The sequence below is a fragment of the Carassius gibelio genome, chromosome A22, assembly GCF_023724105.1.
Source record: "Carassius gibelio isolate Cgi1373 ecotype wild population from Czech Republic chromosome A22, carGib1.2-hapl.c, whole genome shotgun sequence".
Taxonomy (NCBI): domain Eukaryota; kingdom Metazoa; phylum Chordata; class Actinopteri; order Cypriniformes; family Cyprinidae; genus Carassius; species Carassius gibelio.
The window spans coordinates 8,675,219-8,684,612 of record NC_068392.1 but is presented as its reverse complement, the minus strand read 5'-3'; the positions used below and the strand labels follow the sequence as shown (position 1 = coordinate 8,684,612).

Below are 9,394 nucleotides of genomic sequence, written 5' to 3'. Positions count from 1 at the left end.
TTTAAAATAGTTAGAGATTATACGGACAGACAGACAAACAAACAAACAAACATATTTTTTCCCCCTCAACTCTGTTGTTCATGGCTCTTATTTTGAAATGTGTTGCGGAAGTGAGTCAGTTGCGTCCTCAACATGGAGGGGTTTGTGGCAGACGGCGTGTCAGCGCCTTTACCTGGACGATGTGCTTTTTATGTAGCAAAAAAGAAACGATACTGCAAGATGATTGTTGGAAGTGGGAAAACTTTCTGCGGTGAACATGCAAACGCTGTATGTGGATGGAAATACGTTATACTGGCAATGTTGTGCTACCCCTGAATGGATGCACTACTACTTAACTTAAGTTACTCCTATTAATAGATCAAATGAGTTATTGTTTTCTAAAAATGTGATGCCATTTCAATATAGGGTGAAGAAGAGAGTGAGAAAAAACGAATACCCTGTCCTCTGGATCCCAAACAGTAAGAAGTTCACTCTTCTAACAAGTCTGAGAAAGTTTCTGTAGTGTTTAAGTAGTTCAGTCCAAACTGAATCAATAATTATTTTCCAGAGTTTTAGATTCATGCATAAAGAAATTATATCTGGCTTGAATGTGTCTTAATAAATTAATTAATGTGAAACTTGACAAATCTAGAAGTGAATGCATTATGACTGGTGTCATTACATCATTTTGCATTTGAAAGACTTTGATATACATACATGTAGTATTTCACATTAAGGACATATTTAAAAACCTAAAAAAGGTGTATTTTAAAATTAACCTCTGTATCCTACTGTCATATAGTTAATATGAAATATTGAGGTTCAGTCTGAGGTGTTTTTAAGGGTCATTTAATGTCAACATTCGTAAATAAAGAGAAATAAAATGACATTTGTGTTAAGAACATTAGTCATCATTTATAACTATTTTTAAAGTTAAATTTGGATTAGTCCTAAAACTTATAACAAGTAGAGTTTTGTCCCATATCTAAGTTGTAGAGTTTGAACCTTTGTTTTTATATTAAAAAATCTTCTCTCCTGACGCAAACAGCACTGTATTTGAAGATAATTTGGCTAAACACCTGAAGAAATGCAACTCTAAGGAGAAACCAAAACCTGTATGTATAAATAATTCCACCTACAATTATTTCTGAAGAATACTTTGTAATAACATTAGAAAAATGAAATCCATGTGGCATAACACAATGCTTGGCTGCTATTAATGGCTGCTATGTTTGATTTTTATAGATTTATTATGTGAAGGATATCAATGCTGGTTCTGCAAATGAAGATGAACCTATAGAGGAGGTGATTGTGTTGGTTATGAGAGCATGTGAATCGAGATTTCATGGCTTTAAGTAATAGATATGTGATTAATAATGTTGCATCAATGCAGATAACCATTGCTGAGCGATCCAAAGAGGAACTGGAAAAGTTGATTGTGAAACTCAAAACTGCACTGAAGGGTATCCAACAGTCACTTGAGTTTCATCACATGATTATTAAATCTGGTTAGGCCAATGTCATTTTTTTAAATGTAATTATAAGCCATTTGTACGTATTTCCTCAGGACTAAATACCAAACTCGTTGAAAAAATCCTCTCCCATGCTGCTTTACATGAGCCTCTAAGTGACCCAAAGAATGGAGATTCTGCCTTTAAACACCTCAAACAACAGGTAAAGCACTCCAGAACCGCTTAAGCACACATACTATATATAAATAGTCTTTGTTTATCCTCATTTTCAAGATATGTTTCACAGGCTTCAATTCTTGGAAACATGGAGGTTTTAGAACTGCTCGGCCCGAACAGATGCTACATAGAGTTTGGAGCAGGGAAAGGAAAACTCTCCCACTGGATTCACATCGCTCTTAAAGCAGCTGAAAATGTGAATTTTTTACTTGTGGAAAGGTCCAGTACTCGCTTTAAGGTGAGGTTTATTCGCATAAAGCTATCCTTTCGTCAAATTCAGAAAAATATTGTTCTTTCTACTCAAAAGTGAGGCTGAATTTCAATTTGACGTGTTTTAGGTGGATGGCAAGCACAAAAATACAGGCTCGACGTTTGATAGGCTTCAGGTTGATATTCAGCACCTTGATTTATGTGAGTAAACTAGTAATCGTCTTAATATATTCTTAAATTAATTGTTTTATTATATTATTTTGATCTTCTAATAAACAACTTCTTTGTACCTTTCAGCAAAGGTCCCTCTCCTGAGAAAAAAAGGACTTCCTATTATTGGTGTTGGGAAGCACCTCTGTGGTGCAGCAACAGGTTGAAGAGAATTACTTAAACATCATTATGGTATCAGTACTACTAGATTGAGTTTTGTTGACTTGACTCCACAGATCTGGCCCTTCGGTGTTTATTTGAGCACAACTGCTCTGACAAAGATGATGAACCTCCAACAAAGCGCATAAAACTCCATCAGAATGAGGGTGCTGGTGATTTTATTAAGCCTGTTCCCTCAACCGAAGGCAGGGAGACTGGCGAAAGGCTCATAGTGTCAGGACTGGCCATTGCTCTTTGCTGCCACCACCGTTGCGACTGGAGACACTACGTGGGAAAAGACTTCTTCACGAAGAGAGGTCTTGGACCAGAAGAGTTTGCTGCTTTTCAGCGCATGTCAAGCTGGGCCACTTGTGGGATGAGAAAAATTGGGTCCAATACAACGGATAAACGAAGTGAACATAAAACAGGTGAAGAGGAAGAACATGAGATATGCGAGGACACTTTAGCAGATCCCCTCAACGGGTGAGTTTTCTGCTGATCGACCAATACAAATTGCATCAAGATCATGATCTCATTTTGTAACGTTTTTCCTTGCAGTTTGATGTCCATTGAAGATCGGGAACAGATCGGATGGCTTTGTAAGCGTCTGATTGACCATGGCAGAGTGTATTACCTTCAGCAAAAAGGCTTTGAAACCAACCTGAAATACTACACAAGCAGAGACATTTCATTGGAGAATGTGTTACTAACAGCCGTTCCCGCAGCCAATCAGAATAGAGATGAATCTCAACAGCCTTCTTAAACAAGACAAACTAGCACAAGTGCAGGACACATGTCCTTCATTTGATTTGATCAATGTTGATGCATTTTTATTTTTTAGCTCATCCACAAACATTAGTTATGACATACTAGCAGAAAGCAGCAACTCCAACAAACAGCATAGACAAGACGTTTAAAAGGCGTGAAGTGCTCTTCACAAAACGTGGGGGAACAAAACTTGACATGATGGACCGGCAGATCAAGACAGAAGCCAGCATGCAAGTCACAAAGAAGATGCGGTCTCTGACACGCCTTCCAATGTCACATTTATCACTGATGTGAAAGTTTGGGATCCTGCAAGAGACATTTAACACAAAAGTTGATCTTTAAAAGGCTCTCAAGGCTTTAATTTCATTGTTTGATTAACTTATGAAACAAGTTACAATAAAAAATTAAAGCTGCAAGCAGCATTTTACCGGGGTTCAAGCATTTAAGGCATCTGAGGTGGTCAGAGCCAACCTGGATGTTTGGATGACATTTAAACACATCCAAAATGGAGAACAGGTTAACAGACAGACACACACACTGAAAGTAAATGATTAGACTAATATATGTATACTCTATAAGCATATGCACACACACACACACACACACACACACACACACACAAAGACACACATATACATGGACACACATTTTGTTGCAGATATAGGTATTTGAAATAAGTGATACGTGACAATAAACTTATTGCAAGTCTTCTCTTTTTTAGAGTTTAGATGTCATTTTCAGGTTAAACTGTAATCATAATGTGGCAAAATTGTAAAAACTGATACATCTGTATGAACAAAATGGAAAACATTGATTCAGTAAGATTTAAAATGTTAAAACAGTTAATTTATTAATGTTTTGGCAAGAATTCATGAAAACAGTGCTGTTCAACTTAGCTGAATGAGCCCATTAGTGGTCTTCCGCTGCCATCTAGTGGTTATAAATTACATTTACTCAAACAACACTGGTTTTAAACATAACTGTTATAGTGTTGTTATTTTATTTTTTTTGCCCAATCTCTCTTAAATTTTGCATGCTTGTTTAGAATGAAATTATGCATTATTTTACACAGTTTTGATTATTTGTGGGCTTTCTGATTGTATTAATAGGCCTTTGTGTGCACTATGAAAAGAACATATTATGAAATGACTGGTTTATAGTTGCCCAAATGCAATTGTTCAACATGTTTTTGATAATTATTGACCTTCAGAGTCTAGAGAATTGTACTTCAGTGGTTTTATTGATTTTCATCTTAAACCGTATCACAAGTATGCCAAAGTAACTTTTTAAAATAATCTTGAATATTTAATTAACAGCTTTATTGACAACATTGGCCCCAGAGGCAAAGTTGTTCAGAATGAGGAGATTTATCATATGATATGAAGATTTAGTGTTTTTGAGTGAATATATGAACATTTTCAAACAATTTGAGGCCATTTACCATATAAATCTTGTGTTTTGAGACCTTTTCTACTGTTATAGCGCCACCTATGGTCTGATCTCCATGAAACTTTGCATGCTTGTTAAGAGTCACCTGTTACATGATTTCAGTGAGTTTCATAAAGTTTTGAGTTTTCGTTTAGGTTTTATAGGCTTTGGGGTATGTTTGGCCACACCCCTTTTTCTATATTACCCCCGTTACAGCTAACCAAAGGACAAAATTCAACATTTTTTTAATAATTATTGATCTACAGAGTCCACAGAATATTACTGCAGTGGTTTGGTTCCGATCGGACAAAAAACCTAGGACTAGTTCGCAAAAGTAGGTTTTTAACATATTTGTGAATAACAATTGAACGATTTGATTGACAGCAATGGTTCTTGAGGCAAAGTTGTGCATTATGAGGAGATCTATCAAATGATATGCATATTGTGTTGATATGTGAAACACCACGTGATTACAGAGCCATAAAACTCGTTAGCGCCAACTAGTGGCCGATTTCTTTCAAAATTCTTACAGACCTTGAGGTTCATGAGTCGAACGTACCCAGCGAGTATCGTTCCGATCAACATCCGTTAACCCTTTCAAATAGGTGCTTAAAATTGTGTGGCCAATGGCGGCCATGTTTCTTGAGATATGCAAATGTCCTCATAGGTACTTGTGCCCCTTCAGACCAAGACACTGCATACCAATTTTCAAGTCGATCGAGCCAACGGGTGCCTAGTTATAGCCATTTATGTGTTTTTTAAATCTTATTGCGCCCCCAAGTGGCAGAGATGCGCAATTTTTTTCATTTGACCAAAGATTGAGCTCATACATATGTATACCGAGTTTGGTGAAGATATCTCATTCCGTTCAAGAGTTATAGTCAAAATAGTATTTGGCTAACGTTAGCATAGACGCTTTTTGGCGTACTGTTTCGCGTAAGAATTGAAATTTTAACTTTTTTTTAATAATTATTGATATTGAGTGTCCAGGGAATATTTATGAAGTGGTTTGGTTCTGATTGGTTGAAAATCCTAGGACTAGTTCGCAAAAGTAGGTTTCGGATATAGCTCGATTTTGCGAGAAAACGGTGCGTCGTAGACCCCAAAAAGGCGCCGTGCACTTTTGTTCGGGCTAACCCAAGGATTGCAACAATGCCATGTTTTTGAGTCTACGGCTAACGGTATACGATTTACGGCCAAAAATGTCCAAAATTTTAGTTTTTTGCGCTGTAGCGCCCCCGTTAGGCCGATTGGGCTGAGACTTTGATAAGTTCTCCCCAAATTGAGCTCTACGATCTGTCCAAATTTCAGCTCTCTACGCCTTACGGTTTGGGCTGCACGTTCAGTTCTAGGGCAGAATAATAATAATAATAATAATAATAATAATAAAAATCCTAACAATTACAATAGGGTTTCAGCACTGCGTGCTTGAACCCCTAAAAATAAGTTCAGCTACCAATTTTGCACACAATACATATTGAGTACGGCATAACCTCTTTTCCGGGCCTCTTGGATGTAGAAGTGCATGAACTCGCGACCAAACATCTCCCTGTCATTCTCTTCTTCATCTGCATCCTCTTTTAAGTCAGGAAGCTTCACATCATATGTCAAAGGATTGTCTCGGAAATTTACAAACCTGCAGAATGAGCATTTTAAACTTCGTAATCATTTGTAAAAATGCGCAAGGATGCAGACATGAATGCTTCACCAGTGCTAAGCAACTCAGTCCAAGAAGCATTTGCATTCTTGCAAGATATAGATTACAAGTTTTTTTTTTATTGGTCCCCAATGACACTCTACAAATTGAATAATAGTTTAGTGCTTACCTGAGGTTACTCATGCCCTCCATAAGTGGAGGAATGTCTCGTAGTTTATTTTTGCTCAGAACTAGCGTGTCCAGACTTTGCATGCGACAGATATTGTCTGGCAGGTACTCTAGTTCATTTCTTGGGAGCCACAAGGTGTGAAGTTTCTCCATTCTAAATTGGGATGTAAAGTTTATACAAAATCTTGTTTCTATTAGTACTACGTTGACAGAAAATAATGAGCCGATGTTGCTTGTTTGTTATTTAGTATTTTACCTGTGAATATCTTCTGGCAAATTTTCCAACCTGTTGCTGCCCATGTCTAGCCACTCTAGAGAAGGAAGGTTGACCACACAATCTGGGATGGTGGTGAACTGGTTCATGGAGAGGTCCAAGTGACACAGCTTCTTTAGATTGCTAAGCTAAGGAAATAAGATCAAAGTAAGCACAGGCAGTAGGTTTATAGAGAGTTTTAAAGACCAAATATGTTGTGTATACATATGTGTTCAATTATATTGATACCTGAGTGGGCAACTCATCCAGATTTTCGTTCATTGAAAGTTCCAGTTTCTCCAGATTTTCACAGCAACCAAGTTCTTCTGGTACGCAGCTTACTTTATTATAGCTCAAAAACAGCTCTCTTAACCGAGTTAGTTTGCCTGTTAGTTATAAGAGCATATCTGAGAGTTACTTTGGCTAAAGAAAGTCAAAGTTTGTACAAATTACACCAGTTTTTGTACTGACCGATTTCTTTAGGTATTTCTGTGACTGAATTGCGAGACAGGTCCAAGACTATGAGACTCTCAAAGCTTGAGATGAACCGGGGGATTTTTTTAAGTCCTATTCGGTGTAACTGCCATTCTTGGATCTGGGAGAGTTGAACTAGAGCTGGAGGAAGAGTCTGCGAAAAGAGTGCAAAGAATGAAAACCAAACACTAGATAGGAGAAAAAAAATCATTAAAGCCAGTAGACTGCTATATCTGCAATAAACGAGCATTGTTGTCTAGCTCTTTTTCTTTTAGAAGTCTGGAATGTCCAATCCTGTTTCTGGAGGGCCACCTTTCTGTGGAGTTCAGCTTCTACCTCCATTAAGCACACTTACCCTGCGTACCATTCGAAAGGGCTCATCCCTATGTCCTAATCCCTCCAATGGGTTTACCCTCTGGTGTGAGAGCTTCTAAGGGTTTAGGGGACCAAACAACTGTTTCTTGAAATGCCCTTCTGCGTCATCACACTGTGCCCACACGCAGGCGCTGTCATCATGCAAAGAATCTGCTCAAAGGATCATGGTTGTACCCCAAGTGTTGTACCCTTCGAAATCCTTCATTCTGAAGGGCCCTTTGAAGTAGCCAGTTTTGAGCCCTTCGGTTAGAAATGTCTCTTCAATATCGCAGCCATAATTGTTTTCACTCCAAAGTGCCCTTCGGAAGGCGATATATCCCGTTTGGAACACACCATCAATCAAGGTTTTTAAAATGACTTTAAATACCTAGGCAGGTGTGTTTGAGCAGGTTGAAGCTAACCTTTGCAGGAACTCCAGAAGCAGGATTGGATGCCTTTGCTCTAAGTACTGCCACACACCATATCATAGTCCAAAGGTGTCCAATCTTGTTCCTGGAGGCTCAGTGTCCTGAGTTTAGCTGTAACCCTAATTAAACCTGATCCAGCTAATAAACCGGTTCTGGAGCTAAAGGACCACATTCCTTTAAAGTATAGGTTAAACCTTGATTAAACACCCTGAAACAACTAGTCAGGGTTTTCAGGAGGTAAATTCTGCAGGAATGGAAACCTCCAGGAGGGGAACTGGACACCTGTGCCATGTGTAGGTGACTTGGGTGGAAGCCCACTCATCGCCCCTTTGGGATAAGACCTTTATTTATATATTTGTCAATGAGTCAATGGTGCACCTTGCTCACTAGATGACAGCACTGGATTTTTTCTTCTAATTTGAATCTGACCACAAAATCCAAAGCACAGAATTCTTTACCTTCCACTCCTCCTGTTCAATACGCAGGATGACGCGCCCTTCCTCTGTCACAACTTTTTCCTTTAGCTTGGCCAAAGTGATACGATCCTCCCAAGCACCTGTCAACCTAAGCCAAAGATTTTGAGCTATTCAAAAACTCTCTTTATACTAAATCTGTTAACGGAGGTTTCAGGATAAATAAAGTGGTTCTCAACTGGTTCTTCAGGATCCAGATTTTACTTAGGACATCAAGGGGCAACCCAAAACAGTACTAAAGCCAAAATTAACATTTGGTGCAGTATGGTTTGTATCTTTTTTTTTTAACCTTGCATAGTTTAGTTCATGGTTTTTAAAAGATGAAGCTCATGTCAAACAACTTCCCATGCTGATAAATATTTGGCAAGCTTTTACAAAGTAACAAATGAATCATAGAGTTTGAGTGGACTCTTGACCTTTAATGCTGAAAAGTATTTTCAACATAAATCCCAACCATACATGATTTTATGATTACTGTTCGCAATTAGTAACCTGAAATGCTTTTTTAGATCACGATCCACCAGTTGAGAACCTTTACTTAAAAAAAAATTATAATTATGCTTCCCATGGGATATATGACAGTAATGGACTTACCTACCCACTGCTCTCCTGTCTCTCTGCTCTATCTCCTTCTTCAGTTCATCTTTGCTTTTCTTTATCCTGGTTTCCCACAGAGCCTTGATAGAGTTCACCGCCCCACAGCACACAGTGACCCCCGTCATGATGATACAGAGCCCCAAATATCACCTCACACACACAGTATGCTAGGGCAGTAGATAAGCCATTTTAATGGCCAGGAATATGCATGCACTGTATGTTGTATTGGTTTGATATGACTTGCCACATTTAATTATTACTATGTAAATCATATGCTGGGATTGGCATTAAAGAAACTGAGAAAGTTTGAATTAGCGAATGCTTACCACTCTCATTGGGTAATATTGTCCTTCCAGCGCTTGTACCATGTTTTTACCAGGTCAGCTCCCATTTGATATAAAGAAGATAGTCACCAATGTTGCACAATTCCTCTGACGATTCTAGTAAGTGTGACCTGTGTTGAAAGAATTAGCTTTGAAGTAATTATCCCCTCCGTGTTTGTCCCAGGTTTTCCCTCTTGAAGCATAACTCCGGCCAGTGTCTATATT

The 9,394-nt window shown here is 38.3% G+C and overlaps 2 protein-coding genes across 2 annotated transcripts; one reads left to right on the top strand and one right to left on the bottom strand.

Moving 5' to 3' along the window:
* Positions 1 to 66: 66 nt before the first annotated feature.
* Positions 67 to 3,009, top strand: trmt13 (tRNA methyltransferase 13 homolog). The gene is made up of 11 exons (XM_052538559.1): positions 67 to 267; positions 406 to 458; positions 1,028 to 1,094; positions 1,225 to 1,284; positions 1,373 to 1,442; positions 1,547 to 1,653; positions 1,738 to 1,905; positions 2,006 to 2,078; positions 2,175 to 2,249; positions 2,324 to 2,729; positions 2,805 to 3,009. Exons 1-11 carry the CDS (start codon positions 133 to 135, stop codon positions 3,007 to 3,009), a joined length of 1,419 nt encoding a protein of 472 aa, XP_052394519.1. The 5' UTR covers positions 67 to 132.
* Positions 3,010 to 3,049: 40 nt separating this feature from the next.
* lrrc39 (leucine rich repeat containing 39) lies at positions 3,050 to 9,392 on the bottom strand. The gene is made up of 9 exons (XM_052538561.1): positions 9,173 to 9,392; positions 8,844 to 9,013; positions 8,235 to 8,340; positions 6,992 to 7,148; positions 6,770 to 6,906; positions 6,524 to 6,669; positions 6,269 to 6,421; positions 5,936 to 6,078; positions 3,050 to 3,320 (listed from the first exon to the last, which is right to left on the bottom strand). Exons 2-9 carry the CDS (start codon positions 8,969 to 8,971, stop codon positions 3,250 to 3,252), a joined length of 1,041 nt encoding a protein of 346 aa, XP_052394521.1. The 5' UTR covers positions 8,972 to 9,013; positions 9,173 to 9,392; the 3' UTR covers positions 3,050 to 3,249.
* Between the last annotated feature and the right edge of the window lie 2 nt (positions 9,393 to 9,394).